This window comes from Lagenorhynchus albirostris, chromosome 7 (assembly GCF_949774975.1).
Source record: "Lagenorhynchus albirostris chromosome 7, mLagAlb1.1, whole genome shotgun sequence".
Classification (NCBI taxonomy): Eukaryota; Metazoa; Chordata; class Mammalia; order Artiodactyla; family Delphinidae; genus Lagenorhynchus; species Lagenorhynchus albirostris.
The window spans coordinates 11,699,485-11,717,635 of NC_083101.1; the positions used below are offsets into that span (position 1 = coordinate 11,699,485).

The following is an 18,151-nucleotide window of genomic DNA, read 5'->3' on the forward strand; positions in this document are numbered from 1 at the left end:
CGATCACATCTTGGGTCACAAATCAAGCCTCAGTAAATTTAAGAAAATTGAAATTGTATCAAGCATCTTTTCTGACCAGAACACTGTGAGATTAGAAATCAGTTACAGGAAAAAGAAAAACTGTAAAAAATACAAACACATGGATGCTAAACAACATGCTACTAAATAACCAGTGGATCACTGTTGAAATCAAAGAGGAAATAAAGAAACAAATGACAGTGAAAACATGATGACCCAAAACCTATGGGATGCAGGAAAAGCAGTTCTAAGACAGAAGTTTATAGCAATACAATACCACCTCAAGAAACAAGAAACATCTCAAACAACCTAACCTTACACCTAAAGCAACTAGAGAAAGAAGAACAAACGAAACCCAAAGGTAGTAGAAGGAAAGAAATCATAAGATCAGAACAGAAATAAATGAAATAGAAACGAAGAAAGCAATAGCAAAGATCAATGAAACTAAAAGCTGTTCTTTGAGAAGATAAACAAAATTGATAAACAGTTAGCCAGACTCATCAAGCAAAAAAGGGAGAGGACTCAAATCAGTAAAATTAGAAGTGAAAAAGGAGAAGTTACAACTAACACCACAGAAATACAAAGTATCATAAGAGAGTACTACAAGCAACTCTACACCAATGAAATGGATAACCTGGAAGAAATAGACAAATTTTTAAAAAGGTACAACTTTCCAAGACTGAACCAGGACAAAATAGAAAATATGAACAGACCAATCACAAGTAATGAAATTGAAACTGTGATTAAAAAATCTTCCAACAAACAAAAGTCCAGGACCATATGGCTTCACTGGTGAATTCTATCAAACATTTAAAGAGCTGACACCTTTCCTTCTCAAACTCTTTCAAACAATTGCAGAGGGAGGAACACTCCCAAGCTCATTCTATGAGGCCACCATCACCCTGATACCAAAACCAGACAAAGATATCACACACACACACACACACAAAATCACAGACCATAATGTTCTGGTGAACATAGAGGCAAAAATCCTCAACACAATACTAGCAAACAGAATCCAATAACACATTAAAAGGATCATGCACCATGATCAAGTGGGATTTATCCAAGGGATGCAAGGATTCTTCAATATACACAAATCAATCAGTGCATCATATTAACAAAGTGAAGAATAAAAACCATATGATCATCTCAATAGATACAGAAAAATTTTTTGCCAAAATTCAACACCCATTTATGATAAAAACTCTCCAGAAAGTGGGCATAAAGAGAACCTACCTCAGCATAATAAAGGCCGTATATGACAAACCCATAGCAAACATCATTCTCAGTGGTGAAAAACTGAAAGCATTTCCTCTTAGATCAGGAACAAGACAAGGATGTCCACTCTTGCCACTCTTATTCAATATAGTTTTGGAAGTCCTAGCCATGGCAATCAGGGAAGAAAAAGAAATAAAATGATTACAAATTGGAAAAGAAAAAGTAAAACTGTCACTGTTTGCAGATGACATGATACTGTACATAGAGAATCCTCAACATGCCACCAGAAAATTACTAGAGCTGATCAATGAATTAGGTAAAGTTGCAGGATACAAAATTAATGCACAGAAATCTCTTGCATTCCTATCCACTAATGATGAAAAATCTGAAAGAGGAATTAAGGAAACACTCCCATTTTCCACTGCAACAAAAAGAATAAAATATCTAGGAATAAACCTACCTAGGGAGACAAAAGACCTGTATGCAGAAAAGTATAAGACACTGTGAAAGAAATTAAAGATGATACCAACAGATGGAGAGATATACCATGTTCTTGGATTGGAACGATCAATATTGTGAAAATGACTATACTACCCAAAGCAATCTACAGATTCAGTACCATCCCTATCAAATTACCAAGGCCATTTTTTACAGAATTAGAACAAAAAAATTTACAGTTTGTATGGAAACACAAAAGACCCCGAATAGCAAAAGCAATCTTGAGAAAGAAAAATGGAGCTGGAGGAATCAGGCTCCCCGACTTTATACTACAAAACTACAGTAATCAAGACAGTATGGAACTGGCACAAAAACAGATATATAGATCAGTGGAACAGGATAGAAACTCCAGAGATAAACTCACATACTTATGGTCACCTAATCTATGACGAAGGAGGCCAGAATAAAAAATGGAGCAAAGGCAGCCTGTTCAATAAGTGGTGCTGGGAAAACTGGACAGCTACATGTAAAAGAATGTAATTAGAACGTTCCCTAACTCCATACAAAAAAACAAACCCAAAATGGATTAAAGACCTAAATGTAAGGCCAGAAACTATAAAACTTTTAGAGGAAAACATAGGCAGAACACTGACATAAATCGCAGCAAGATCTTTCTCGACCCACCTCCTAGAGTAATGAAAATAAAAACAAAAATAAACAAATGGGACCTAATTAAACTTAAAAGCTTTTGCACAGCACACAAAACTATGAACAAGACAAAAAGACAACCCTCAGAATAGAAGATATTTGCCAGCGAATCAGCTGACAGGGATTAATCTCCAAAATTTACAAACAGCTCATGCCGCTCAATATCAAAAAAACAAACAACCCAATCAAAAAATAGGCAGAAGACCTAACTAAATAGACATTTCTCCAAAGAAGATATGGAGATGGCCAACAAACACATGAAAAGATGCTCGACATCACTAATTATTAGAGAAATGCAAGTCAAAACTACAATGAGGGGGCTTCCCTGATGGCGCAGTGGTTAAGAATCCCCCTGCCAATGCAGGAGACATGGGTTCGAGCCCTGGTCCTAGAAGATCCCACATGCCACAGAGCAGCTAAGCCCGTGCACCACAACTACTGAGCCTGCCCTCTAGAGCCTTTGAGCCACAGCTGCTGAAGCCTGTGCGCCTAGAGCCCATGCTCCGCAACAAGAGAAGCCCGCACACCGCAACGAAGAGTAGCCCCTGCTCGCCGCAACTAGAGAAAGCCCGCGCACAGCAACGAAGATCCAACACAGCTATAAATAAATATATACATACATACATACTACAATGAGTTATCACCTCACACCATTCAGAATGGCCATCATCAAAAAATCTACAAACAGTAAATGCTGGAGAGGGTTTGGAGAAAAGGGGACTCTCCTACAGTGTTGTTGGGAATGTAAATTGGTACAGCCACTATGGAGAACAGTATGGAGGTTCCTTAAAAAACTGAAAATAGATACATGCACCCCCGTGTTCATTGCAGCACTATTTACAATAGCCAGGACATGGAAGCAACCTAAATGTTCATCAACAGAGGAATGGATAAAGAAGATGTGGCACATTTATACAGTGGAATATTAGCCTTAAAAAGAAATGAAATCATGCCATTTGCAGAGACGTGGATGGACCTAGAGACTCATACAGAGTGAAGTAAGTCAGAAATAGAAAAACAAATATTATATAATATCACTTATATGTGGAATCTAGAAAAATGGTACAGATGAACTTATTTGTAAAGCAAATATAGATACACAGATGTAGAGAACAAACAAATGGATACCAGCGGGGGAAGGGATGGTGGGATGAATTGAGAGATTGGGATTGACATATATACACTACTGTGTATAAAATAGATAACTAATGAGAACCTATGCACAGGGAACTCTACTCAATGCTCTGTGGTGACCTAAATGGGAGGGAAATCCAAAAAAGAGGGGATATATGTATATGTATAGCTGATTCACTTTAGGGAAAATGAGTGATCGCACAATAGAGACCTCAGGTGAATTAATCAAATGATTAAAGTGAACATCATCAGAAATGGGATGAATTGAAATCTGAATCAATAGAAAACATCAAAAAAGTGAGTGTTATTTTACAAAATGGTTGGTCTCACTGTCAGGTTCATACAAATCCAGGAAAGACTTAGGAGCTGTTCCTGACGAAAACTAGAGAGTCACAGCATTTGAAGGCAACATGTGATTCTGAACTGGATAATTTTGCTATCCAAGGACATTATTGGCACAGTTGGCAACACTTGGTGGGATCTGAGGATTAGATGGTAATGTTGTTTCAGTGTTAATTTCCTGATTTTGACGATTAATTGTTGTTATGTAGGAGAATGTCCTTTTTATTTACGGATGTTGGGACATAATGTTGGTAACTCTCAAATGGAAATAAAGTTTTTTTGTACTGTCGTGTGATTATTCTGTAAATTTGAGATTGTTTCAGAGCAAAATTAAACTTGTGTACCTGCACACGTTCATTTCTACCCCCTGAGAAATTTGAGTAACTTATGAATTCAGATTGAAACAGGATTTTACTTTGGGCCCATCCTCTTTTCCCTCTCCTTTAAATTCAGTAACAAAGACAGCTGTGGAACAGGGGAGAGGGCTCTGGGTTTGAACACAGAAAACCTGTGATTAGCTCCTGGCTGTGCAACTTACCAGCTGGATGATTTGAGTCAAGTTCCTTTACCCTTCGGAGCCTTAGTTTTCAACCTGTAAAGTGAGGTAGTTGTGAGGCTCAAACACCTACCAAATGGGTACAAATGTAAGTTTATTACTGTTTTATCAGCACAGAGAATTCCACAGGGTGGGAGAAACAGCTTTTGGATAATTCCGTAAACAGTGTTCTTTTGAGCATTTTAAAGGTGAACCTGTTTTCAGTCGAAGAATTTGTACTGCTTTGCATTTCATTTTGTGGCTCAGTTTCACTAATTAAAATGCACAGCCACCATCCTGTATTCCATGCTGTTGTAGTAGTTCATTTTTAACTTTCCATAATTGGAGGCTGCTGTGTATCCAGTGAACACTCAATAAAATTAATTGAGGGTAATGATGATGAAGACAAGATCTATAGTGTCATCGTTATTTCTCCCTACCACCCCCGCCCTGTAAGCTGGGGTTGTTTGCATTTAAAAGTTGTTGCTATGGAGTTGAGAGGATAGATTTGCTGAGAGCTTATGGTATATGATCCATAAAAGGCGGTCATGGTAGGTGTCTCACTAAGTAGAAAATGTCAAACTTGGTGTGGGCGGATCTGTTTGGCTCTTTTATTGAGCCTAAGCAGTGTCTTTTGTCCAACCCTACTTGAATATCAAACCTATTTCTGTTGTGTGCCCAGACCTCCCTGCAGGTCTCTGACTAAGGGCTCAGCCCTGCCTTTGTTACTTAGGCCTTTTATTTCTTTCAGGAGAGTCAGTGGAATGAGCTTCTTGAAACTCTGCACAAACTTCCTATCCCTGACCCAGGAGTATCTGTTCATCTCAGCGTGGTAAGTGGCGGCAGAATATTAGCAATCACTGAGAAACCTTTCCATTATTAACAGTAAGAGAGAGCCAAATGGGATTGTCTTCTGTCATCCGCACCTTCCCCACCTCCAAGTACTCTGAGACCTCAAGACAGGCCAGGGAGATGTATTTCTTTCTTTCTCTGGGATCCCAAATGCCCCCAGGCTCCTCTCTTCCTGGCTCTCATCCCGTCGCTATCATCTCCTGAATGGCAGTTGCTGGGCTTGGAATGGGATGGCTGACCCCTGCCTCCTCAGCCCCTGTGGGGCTCCTTGCCTCATGCTTTGCCCCCCTAGCACTGCTGTGTCTGCCCCTTCACTGAAGCCCATCCTGCCACCCCTGAACCTTCACCGCCTTTCCCCTGTTTACCAGGGTAACCCCCCTTAGCTAAGGTTGTCTTTTTTTGCCCCAAGCAGCTTGTACACTTTGCAGTACTTAGTCACAAAACACGTTGGAACAACCTGTTTTCCTGTCTCCGCCACTGGACTGTACGCCCTCAAGGACAGGGATAGAGACTGTCTAGCACAGTTCCTGGCCAGATCGTTTCCTTGAACTCTTCTGCGTACATGCTATGTGGTCTGTAATGTGCCAGGGTGGAAAAGCCTCTGAATTACAAATTGGGAGATTTCGATCCCCAAGTCATAGTTTTGCCAATGACCTGAGTGATCTTAATCAAAACCTTTAACTTCGTGGGTCTCAATTTCCTCATCTGTCAGATAAGGCATCAGATAAGGAGTTCTTTTCCATATTTCAGTTACTGCAGTTCTCTAGGTCAAACCCTTGTCACCACCTTCATCAGAATTCTCAGATGGATCCCCTTTGACCAGCTATTGATTATCCAGGGGCTATTTCCCCCATGTTGTGGGGTCTGAATGTTTAAGAAGTGTTGTCTTTCAGCTTCAGTAGAACCAGGTACAGTGTTGGTATTCAGTGGTAATTAACTTGGTATTTTCCCTCTTAAAGAAAATGAACATATAGGGGGGTTTTTTCATGATGATCACATTGAAAGCAATATTACTGCCAATAACTAATAATAGATCTGTTATATACTAAGTTCCTAATTTATGCCAAGTATGCATTTCTAGTGTTCAAAACAACTCTACAAATAGATATTAGCATTCTCATTTCATAGTTGAGGCTTAGAGAGAAAGATTCTTGCCCGTCCAAGGTCGTGTGGTTAATAAGTGAGATCGGGGCTTTTAAACCCAGGGCTGACTTCCAAGCCTATGTTCTTTCCACTAGGCCATGAGTGTTGAAAGAAAGGGAGGAAAGAAGGAACTGGTAGAGGTTTTTGCTCATTTTAATGGAGCATAGGAAGGAAAGAAACCTTTTTCCAGAAATTTGTGTAAGGAAGAGTGTCTGGAAAAGATGAAGAAATGAGCTTTAAACCTGCCCCAGTCATTGCCGCATAGCGAAGCAACTTTGCCTTTGTCTCTGTCCCTTTTCCTAAGCAGCTTGATCTCACCGTTTCAGTCTGTAATGACATCTGACAGGTAGCTGGGGAGTAGCCTGGGTGGGTCACCAGCTACTGGGGAGGAAGGGCCTCTCCTTCCTTTGAGTGGCTGCCAGGCCTCAAGGACAAGCCATCGCAGGGGCAGGAAGAACTGTTGAAGGGGGGGTGTTGCAGCTGTTTCATGCCAGTGGTTTCTAGGAATGTTTCTGACCTCCTCTGGTCCCAGCATTTCATGGGCGATGGAGCAAGACAGAATCTCAAAGGACAGCCTGGGGAGTAGTTGGTTTTGGAATTGAGTAGGCTCACTATTTACAATCTGTTGCATTTGTAAAGGCAGAAATTTTCTTCTTTCCTCTTCACAAGGAATTCCTCTCTCCATGTTGCATTTCTGAAGGGTTAGTCTCAACTGTATTATAGAGCCTGAAAAATTGATAAAATGGCAGTCTTGGACTTTCTGTCTTGAGTCACGAGAGAATGTTTCTGTGTGTCTTCTATAGATGATTGAGAAAAATAGGAATATAAACGAACAGTTGAGAGAGTAATAATAATTTTCTATTAAAATACCATTTATGGAATGCTAGGCACTTCACATATATAACATTTATTCTTCACAGCAGTTCTGAAGTAGATATTACAATTCCCATTTACAGGTTAAAAAATTGAGGTTCTGAGCTATTAAGTGAAGTGGCCTAAGATCACATAACTATTAAGTGTCTGACTCTGTGGTCCCTGTCCTTTGTCCCTCACTGTGCCGATCCTTATTCTGTGACTCCATCACCATGTGGACTTCCATTACTGAACATTTCCTGGGACTCCCTTTTAGCCATTTGGTATAGAATTTGGTATCTCATGGCATCAAATTTAACCTGTATTTTACTTTTATTATTTTAATCCTCATTGTTGACTTGAATTAATTAACTAGTTTCCAGTTAGTTTCCCATAACTAATTTGCTACATAATCTCTGTCATAATACTTCATAGATAATGTTTTGACACAAACCCACAGATTTTGGAATAGTGCACTGCAGGGGGTGTTTTTTTAAGTTATCTTTTAATTTTTTTTTCTTTTTACTTTTCAGTTTATTAGTTTAATTCAAATGGCTTTAGCTATAATTTTCTCATTAAAAAGCACAGGTATAACAGTCTGTTATCGTGGAAAGAGCATAGCTCTAGTTATGCAGACCTGGTTTCAATCCTAGTTCTGTCACCTACTAGCTGTATGACCTTAAGTCACTTTACCTCTCTAAGCCTTAATTTACCCATTTGTAACATGGACATAATATCTATCTTAAATTTTGCTGTGGAAATTAGAGATACTATTTATAAAGTACCTGATATAAAGCCTTCCATGCAGCAGGTGTTCATAAATATCTGCTGAATATTAGACAAATAGCTTATACTGTTATTGTTGCTATTTTCGTTATTGCAGTTGTCCCCCAGGCCTTTCATTTCAGGAGGCCTGTACAACTCATTTTTCCAGAGACCTACTTATTTTGCAATTATCCAAGAATGGGGAGTGGGGAGAACTTCCTGAAATGTCACTTGGGGGTCTAGGTTTGAACTTTGGCCATGGCTAAGCTGACTTTCTCTGTATGTGACCCTTCCTGGCCTTTGCACAATCCCTTCTTTAATTGGCCAGCACCAGGCTCTTTCCATTCCTGCTTGCCATTGTTCTCTGAGTCTTTAGTAGCACGGAGGAGGTGTCATCAGTTCAGCCTGTTTTCATTTAACTCAGAGACACATGCTTGTTACAAACATGGAGATGCCTCCTTGAAAGTTCTCTGAACAGGTCAGGTTTTCAACTCCACTGAGTCTCCAGCTCCCTTCACTGGAATTTGCACTGGAAGTCAGGAGGCTTATTTGCAGAGCATGCATAGTGGAGAGACTTTCTCCACTGTTAGCCATCTGCAGTGTCTCAGGGCAGCAGTCCTTCCACTGGAGCTGTCCTTAACATCCCTTGGGCCTTCGGGGCAGATTTGGCCCGCAGTTTGTAGATGGATATAACCTCAGGTGCTGAAATGAAATGGCAGGTTTGGTTGGTAAAGACCATTCCTAAGTGAACCTAGTGATATTTGGTCCCTAGTGTCCACTTGCCTCACTGAACAATAAATTATGAAGTCTGTAGCTTTCATGTGTTCAGAAACCTGCAAACATCCTAAAAGAATTTGGCCTTTAACTTCCTTGAGCTGTTCTTCTGTATCTCAAAGAAGTTCCTCTTTCATAGAAAAGAACTCCATCTACCAAATGAATGATTTAATGCATCTGGCTTTAATCCAACATTATCCTAAGGAAATATTCCATAGACTGTTCTCTATGAGTGAAACTCTGTTTCTTCATCTGAGTGAGGAATTATCTTCAGATCATTTACCTGATTTCTGAATAATGTGCTTGTTGCATACTTTTGCAGAAATAAATAGCTTTTGTTTTTCTTTTCCAGCATTCTTATTTTACTGTGCCTGACACCAGAGAACTTCCCAGCATCCCTGAGAATGTGAGTACTTGGGCAGGGGTGGATTAAATTTTTATTCCTCTTTGTTTTTTTACTAATTTTGAAAGAAAATAAAAGGATATATTTTCCCATTATAAAAATAATGCATTATGAAAGTAAAACCAAATAAAGACTATTTTAAAAATATAGAAAGTATAAAGACAAGGAAAGATCATTATTCATACCTCTCAAAGGTAATCACCTATTAACATGTTGATGTCTCATTGTAGTCTTTTTAGAATGTATTATTTACATAGTTAGAATCACCTATTACATAAGCATTTTGCCATTTCATTCACAGTCATTTTTGTTGGCTGCATAATATTCAATTTGCTATGTAGCTTATTTAGCTATTTCCTCGCTGTTGTGAATTTAGGGGTTTTTAGTTTTTGCTGTTGTAAATAAAATGCTTCTATGTAAAGAACTTGCCATGTAAAGATTTCTTTATTAGGGTAGATATACTCAAGTAAAATTATGCTCCTACTACATTTCTATATTGACTTTTAAGAAAGTAAAAGTAATTGTGGGTAGAAGTGTGAGGACCCCCATCCCCACCTCTTAAAGACTTAGCAGTGAACTTGAGTCTGAGGGAGCAGAGGGTAATATTTGCCCTCTGAACAAGCCGAATGATGTTATCTAGCCTAGGCTTAAGACGTATTTTCAAAATGTTTTACTCAGATTGTGAATAGTACTACGTAGAATTAAATATAGAATCACCACCACTAAGGCACTTGGTTACTTTTTAAATTGTGGCAAAATGTACATAATGTAACATTTACTGTTTTAACCGTCTTTAAGTATATATTTCATTGGTAAACACATTCACATTGTTGTGCAACTGTCACCAACATCCATCTCCATTTTTTCATCTTTCCCAACTGAAACTCTGTGGCCATTAAATAACCCTTTAAACAACAACTCATTTCCCTCCTCCTCCCATCATCACCTGGCAACCACTGTTCTTTCTGTCTCTATGAATTTGATTACTCTAGGCACCTCATTTAAGTAGAATCATACAATATTTGTCCTTTTGTGTTTGGTGTGCTTCACTTAGCATAATGCCTTTGTGGTTCATCCATGTTGTAGCATGTGTCAGAATTTCCTTCTTTTTTTAAGGCTGAATAATATTTCATTATATATACGTAACATACTACGTTTCATTTATCGGTCGATGGACGCTTGGGTTGCTTCCACCTTTAGGCTATTGTGAATAATGCTGCTTTGAACTTTGGTGTACAGATTGAACTTTGTGTTCAATCCTTTTGATTCTTTTGGGTATGTACTTGATTACTTTTTTAAAGTACTGGAATAAGTCAGGTAATCACATTTAATTAATGAAGTTAGTCTATAGTGTTGTGATTAGGTAACAGTCTTAATAAACTGGGATTGTCGAAGATATTCACAAAGTTTACTATCTATGTGATTAGGCTCTGGTGGAAAATATTGCTTTTTTTTGGTTTGACATTAAGTAATAAAAAAATCCACACCACAGTTACCATTTTAACAACAATAGCTAATGTTCATTGAGTACTAGTGCTTGTCAAATAAGGTATTCATTGCTTTACCTGTATTTTCTCATTTACCTCTCGTAATAAGCTTAGGTAGTCAGTACCCTAATTATTATTTTATATAAGGAAACAGAGGTCCTGAAAACTTAAGTAACATATTCAAGGTCCTACAGCACAGAAATGGTAGAACTGGAATTCAAACATTGATCTTTCTGATACTAGAAACTGAGTTCTTATATATTGTGCTACACTTTGAGCCCATAATTTTACCTTTCATCTCTCAAAAAATTCCATTGAAATGATAAGAGAACTATAAAATTAAGGAGAAAAATGTCCACGTAATGGCAGAAGGAGCCACCATGAGCTAGAAAATTTGAGGAATTTCTGCAACGTAAAGGAGATGGTTATTGAGCAGTCAAGAAGGTGTAGACAATGAAGGAACCCAAAAAGAACTGGAAAAGTCCTGCAGAAAGAGCAGAAGCCAGGGCTGTGGCATGGAACATTTATAAAAATTGATTATGGGGCTTCCCTGGTGGCGCAGTGGTTGAGAGTCCGCCTGCCGATGCAGGGGACACAGGTTCGTGCCCCGGTCCGGGAAGATCCCACATGCCGTGGAGCGGCTGGGCCCGTGAGCCATGGCCGCTGAGCCTGAGCGTCCGGAGCCTGTGCTCCGCAATGGGAGAGGCCACAGCAGTGAGAGGCCCACATACCACAAAAAAAAAAAAAAAAATTTGATTATGTGCTAGATTGCACTGAAGAATTCAGAACAGGAAAACTCAAACTCTTACAGGCCACTGTCTTTTATTACAATGAAATAAACCTAGAAATTAATGATGAATAAAGATTTTAAAAATATTCATCTACTTGAAGGAGTGGTTGGGTCAAAGAAGATAAAACATTGAAATTGGATATTATTTAGATAATAATAATTATCTGATAATTAGTGAGAACACTGAACAACAAAAACCTAACAGATTTGGCCAAAACTACTCTTGTGAAAATTCATAGCTTTGGATGCTTTCATTATAAATAATAATTTTAGAAAATTATGAACTTGACTTGCAATTCAAGAAGCCAGAAGAAGGATAGCGATAAAAAAAAATCCAAACTTGAAGAATAAGTTACAATGTAATTAGTTAGAAAATATTGTTAAAGTAAAATTGAAAAATAGACTTTTTAAAAACTAAATTTCTAAAAACAACAAAATAATCTTAGACGTATCCAATAAATTTGAAAATTGTGATAATATAAAATTTTCTAGAAAAATGTAACTGATCCAAGTCACCCTAAGAAATAGGAAATATGAGTATAGAATCATAACTTGGAAAGATTAATGGAGTTCTATTGACCTTCTCTACCCCTCGCTGCTATGAATGTGTCAGGTTTAGTTGGTTATATAGGCATGGTAAGGAACAGATATTATTACTGTTTAAGCTGTTCCAAGTCATAGGAATGGTATGTATATATGTGTATTATAAGCAGCAAAAGAGGGCTTCCCTGGTGGCGCAGTGGTTGAGAGTCCGCCTGCCGATGAAGGGGACGTGGGTTCGTGCCCCGGTCCGGGAGGATCCCATGTGCTGCGGAGCGGCTGGGCCCGTGAGCGATGGCCGCTGGGCCTGCGCGTCTGGAGCCTGTGCTCCGCAACGGGAGAGGCCACAGCAGTAAGAGACCCGCGTACCGCAAAAAAAAAAAAAAAAGAAGCAAAAGAAAAAATCATTGTAATCCCTGAGAAAGTCATGTTCTGAGTTTTTCTTTTCTTCATTTCTGTGATAGTAGTAGTTTTCAAATTGTTCTGCCTGGAGCCCTGCCTGAGGTTCTTTGGGACATGGGAAGGACTGAGGGAGCTAAACGGCTGACCCACCAGGGCATGGATGCTTCTGCTTTATTCAGAGCAGGTTCATTTCTATCTACTTAAATTGGGAATTCAGTAATATTTTGTTTGAGATAAAAGGGTTCTTTTTTTTTTTTTTTTTTTTAAAGCTTGGAAGCTACATTTTAAAAAACACAATGGGGGAGGATCATATCAATTATATACCTTTATACCTGCTTTTTCTGTGACAATGTATTATGAACATTTACCTGTGTTATGAAAAATTCTTTACAAATATCTTTGTTGTAAAAAAAATCAAACAATTCAGAAGTACATATTAAAAAAAAGTGAAAGGTCCCACATTACCACCATCCCAGCCCCACCATCCCTCCCCCGCCCCAATCCCATTCTCCATCCAGAGTTTGATGAGTGTCATTTCAGACCTTTCTCTATGAATTTACATGTTAAATGTATGAATCCTTGTGTGTTGTAGACATTTTTTTAGACATAAAACAGTACTATTCATACTGTTTGGCAACTTATTTTTTTAATGTACTCTCAAAACTGTTCATATCTTTCATCTATGTTAAGTGATATTTTTATTTAATGGTATTTTATTCTTATGAAAGTAATACATATTAACGGCTTAAACAAACATGTAATATCACATAATTGTTGATGAAGTTTCCACATTTTCCTTTATTCCCGTTCCCCAGAGGCAGCTACCTTCAGGTTTTTAGCAGTTGTAGTATTTCTCTCCATGTGTTTACCTGACATGCTCATATTGCTGTTCTTAATTTTTCTGTTTCAGATAACATTTATTGACTTTCTCATGGAAGATGAATTTAGGTCTTTTGTTACCTCTGATCCCCTCTCCCCCAGAAACACACATATACATAAAGTATCCTTTTCTCACTCACGTTTCCCCTCCCCCATCCTTTCTCTGTCTTCAGGAAAAAATTTAAATCAAAAGTTAATGTTTACATTTCAATGAGCAAGCTGAATCATATGATAGATTATGATATGTTTTCTTTCTTATACATTTGTCAAATAAGAGTTCCTGGATTTCACATCTTACTGCTTATCTTATTCCTTTATTTTGGTGAAACATTTTCCAGTAGTTTCCTGACAGTGTTGGGGGCAACATGTTTAGACCTTGCATGACTGCGAATGACTTTATTCTACTCTTGATAGGGTTGGGAATTACCCTCAGAGCTTTGAAGACATAGCTCCGTTGACTTCTAGATTTCACGTTGAAGCTTAGAAGTCTTGATCCATTCTGATTGCTGGGGTCTTTTTTTGTTTTTATTTTGGGTGGGGTTTTTTGGGGGATCCTTTATTTGTCTCTAGTATCTTGAAATTGTACAGTGATTTGCCTTGCTATGGGTCCATCTTCATCTACTGTGCTGGATATTTGGTGGACCCATACAGTCTGAAAATTCATGTCCTTTAGAGCTGGGAAATGTTCTCACATTATTTCTTTGAAAAAATTCTTCTTTATTTTTTTCTCTTTTCTTTTTCTGGGGTCTCTGTGGTGGCATGTTAAGCTTCCTAGTGTTGATCCTTTAATTTTCATAACTTTTCTATTTTCCATGTCTCTTTTGGTCTTCTTTCTACTTTCTTCAACTAATCTTTCCACCCTTTTGAATTCTTTACTTCTGCCATCACTGTTAATATCCAAGAGCTTTTTGGTATTGTACAATAGATTATTCATTCTTTAATGGCATCTTGTTTCATGGGTGCAACATTTCTTCTTATTTCTTTGACACTGTTATTCATAAATTTAAAAATTTTTTCTTCTCTTTGCATTGTTTTCTTGCTTAGAGGTCCTCTCTTCTGTTTGTTTTGTTCTGTATCTTTGATTGTAGAGGCCTTTCCTCAAATAGGTGCCCAATCCTATCTGCGTGAGGCCTTAAAAAGCTCTGTGTTCATGAATGGGGCTTGTTACCTGGTGGGCTTTACTGTAGATCATGGCTTAGAGACCTGGCTACTGGGGATGAGGGGAGGATTTTAAATGTCAATATCAGAATCTTTTCTTTTGGACTAGTCAGTTTTCTCTTGCCAGTGACTGTAAGCTTCATAACACGTGTTCTGGAAGCTGAGTGGGGTGGTAAGTTATAGGATATGAACATTTAGCATGTATACTTTAAGCTCCCCTCCCATTTTTTGTTTAATTCTTTATCCCCTGTCCTCAGCTGTACCTAGTGTTCCCAAACCTTTCTGGTTATTAGAAAGTAAACAGTTTTTCCTCAGGAGGGGTGCCAAAAGGCCAGTTGACTAGCTGAGTGAGCTGGGAGAGGAGAATCTTGGGATCGAATTACTCTTCTTTTTATCGGCACCCTTCCCCTAGCCTTTAGAGGTGCTTGGTGTCTGCAGTTCCTGAACTTTTTTGGAGTTCTGTGGTGTGAGTTGGGTTGGATGCTTGCTGCCCTGTGCCCCGGGCCCCAGCCTTTTCTGGGCTGCCAAGTCATTCTTCTTTAGTTTCTCAACTGAAGTTTCGGTTGACACTCTTGATACCTGGAACCAGATCATTCTTTGTTGTGCAGGATCGTTTTGTATGTTGTGGGGTGTTTAACAGCATCCCTGGGCTCTCTCTACCCACTGTAAGATGGTACCCCCCCCCCCAGCTGTGACAACCAAAAATATCTTCAGACATTGCCAGAAGTCCACTGGGGCGAATGACCCAGGTTGAGAACCATTTATTTAATAACATCTGGCTTCCAAAAAATTTGACATCTCTCTTCCATTACTATCTTTTCTCCTGTTCTTTGAGGTTTACATCTTTTAAAATTATTTCATTGTGACTTTTCCTGGCAGGGGGTGGTGAGGATTGCATGGTATCAGGAGAGAGAAAATATGTATTAAACAAATACATATGTTTAATCCACCATATTTTACTGGAAATCCCCACATATTTTAACTATGTTTCACCTACTAATAGACATTTAGATTGTCTCTAATGTTTTGCTATTATAACAATGTTATAATAACAATTATTGCCTAGGTTAAGTTCATCTTTCTATTTTTTAATTTTAAGGACTGAGAATTACTCAAGAACTTTAAGGTACCTGAAAGTCCTGACAGTTTCTCAATTTTCAAAACCACAATTACTGAGATTAGAAATAGTGTAGGAAAAAAAAAATTTATCTTCTTCATAACCCCACCTCCAATTCCTGTTTGCACTGTATGCTACCTCCCCTGCCCCCGCCATTTAAAAAAATTTGCATTCCCTCTGCTGGTTTTGCCACTAATGAACCAATTCCCTGTGTATGACCCATTGTCCCCTAAATCTTCCTTTGCAGACCAGTAAAAGGCTGGCCTTGTTTGTTTCTAAGTGAGAATAATAAAAACAATCTGCCAGACTCCTAACATACATGGTTCCATTTAAATCCTTACAGCTATTCTGTGAGAGGTAGACGTGAGCCTCATTTTACATGTGGGGACCCAGGGCTCACAGGCCTGAGGTTATAGCACAAGGTCTGCTTCCAAATGGGGTGTAGTGACCCAGGTTTGTAAGGAACCAAAACATTTTGTTTCCATTATACCCCCCTGCGTCCCTGCAGTTGACTTTTGATATTCATGAGGAATGGAAAAAGGAAAAGAAATGATTTTTCATATTTCAAGTGTGAAATGAAGCAGGAAAGCTTTTCCTCTAAGGAGAATCTGAACTTTTGTAGGACCAATTTGTGTGATTTTTGACATAGAATCGCTATTGAGCTCTAGCCATGTTGAAATTTGCATTTTAATCTCTTGGCAGGTTTTCAAGGATTAATTTAAAATGACTAAATTGCTGCATTGCAAATTGAAACAAGCAATAACGAAGGGGTTGTTAATATGATATAGTCTGCTGTAGTGGAAAGAACATGAGTTTTGGAGACAGCCAGACACTGGGCTCCACCACTCTGGGACCTTGGGATACTTACTTATATTCTCAAGCCTCCTTATCTAATAAAGGAAAGTGGGAGGAACAAGTGAACTATTACATGTAAAGTTCCAAGTTCAATGCCTGGTGCCACAGAGATACTGCTTTTGATGGTCCTTTCTTTCCCTTTGTCCTTCAGCTTTCCTAAAATTCTAGTCTTAACCTCTCTTGAGTTGTGGCCAAGGGCTAGGGAGCATTACTTCTTGGAGCTTATCTTTTCTTGGTTTTTGCTGACATTTTTGGTTGTGAAGAGCAACACTTTTCATGGAGTGTATGTTTGGCCACAAAAGTCTCTTAGCAGCCACCATTGACTGGAAATGGTACAAGAAATAGAGTCCAGGACTCTAGTGCCTGTCATGTGGGAGATGTTGTGTACACATTTATTGATTATCTCCTCTTAGGGACTTCTGAACTAAGAGAATAAGCAAAGAAAAGGGTAAAAGGACTTTGGGATATGGAACTTGATTCTGTCAGCAGATAATTATATTCTTCTGGACAGCTTCAGAGAAGGGTTAATGTGAGAGAGAGAAAGGAGGTAGTATTGATTGAACATGCACTGTGGATCAGATCAGGTACTATTTGTTATATCATGAAATCTTCACAGCAGCCTTACAGTATGGTTGTTATCCCTGATCTGAAGAGGAGATAGAGCCCAGAGACATGAAGTAACTTACCCCTAGCCACCCAGCCAGTAAATGCTAAACCAGCATTCACGCTCAGGTCAGTCTGATTCCATCACCAAGACGCTGCTGGGTCCTGGGCCTCTGCTCCTTGGCTCCCAGCACCTTCCTAAGAAATCACTCATCCTAAGTGTAAATTATAGAATTAATTGTGTGACTGTTTTTATCAGTTCTCCTTCCATAAGGATAGGGATCAGATTTTTTCATCACTGCATCTCCGTAATTAGCACTGTACCTAGAACAGAGTAGATATTCAGTACGTATTTACGGAATGACTGAATGATTGAATGAATGAATGAATTAGCAATGCAGTCACTCTCAGGAGAAGGAAAAATAACAGTTCCTTTCACTTGGCTTTTGGGCCAGTGCGTCTGCAAGATGTTAATGAAAAGCAAATGGAGAAAATTAAGTCTTTCCACTTTCAGATCCCTGTTGAACTTAATTCTCATTATTTCTACAATTTCTGTGTAAAAATATTTTCTTCTTTTTCACTGAAAAACTATCACTATGTAATTGCTCTTCAGGGTTTTTTCTGTCTATCAAGTTAACACATGTAGGAGTGAATTTTATACAGGCAATAATTAAATGAGCATAAATCTTTATAAATTTAAACAGTTGACCTGCATTTTAAAAAAAAGTCACAGATCATGAACAGATATGTATTCATAATTACATTGTAAACTGGCTCTCTAAGGAATTTTTTTAGTGGCCAGGGTTTGAAGTTTACTTTTGATTAATGGATAATCATATAGACCTTCTTTTAGAATATTAAACAAACCTGTCTTAATTATCTGGCCTGTGTCATACCAAGTGGTTAATGATGCGAGGAAAGCATTTAGAACGGACAGTTACATATAACATTGCCCAGACTCCACTTTGTCAAAAGATGCACCATGATATAGAAAAGATTTATGAACTCATCATGACTTTCAAAAATAAACAAAGTTGAAGTGGTAGTAGAAGACCTATTTTCAAGTACTGAGATTATAGAGAATTCCATTGTTGCTGTTAAGAGTTGTCAGGTAATTGTTTATTCTAATGGTTTT

General features: G+C 38.4%; 1 protein-coding gene across 4 annotated transcripts in view; it reads left to right on the plus strand.

Moving 5' to 3' along the window:
• The window catches only part of DENND1A (DENN domain containing 1A), a 541,897-nt gene that overhangs the window by 273,934 nt on the left and 249,812 nt on the right, over positions 1–18,151 (plus strand). For all 4 annotated transcript variants that reach the window (XM_060154381.1, XM_060154382.1, XM_060154383.1 and 1 more), the window contains 2 exons: positions 5,148–5,228; positions 9,135–9,188. In XM_060154381.1, coding sequence (XP_060010364.1) covers positions 5,148–5,228; positions 9,135–9,188 — 135 coding nt within the window. The remainder of the gene's footprint in view (positions 1–5,147; positions 5,229–9,134; positions 9,189–18,151) is intronic.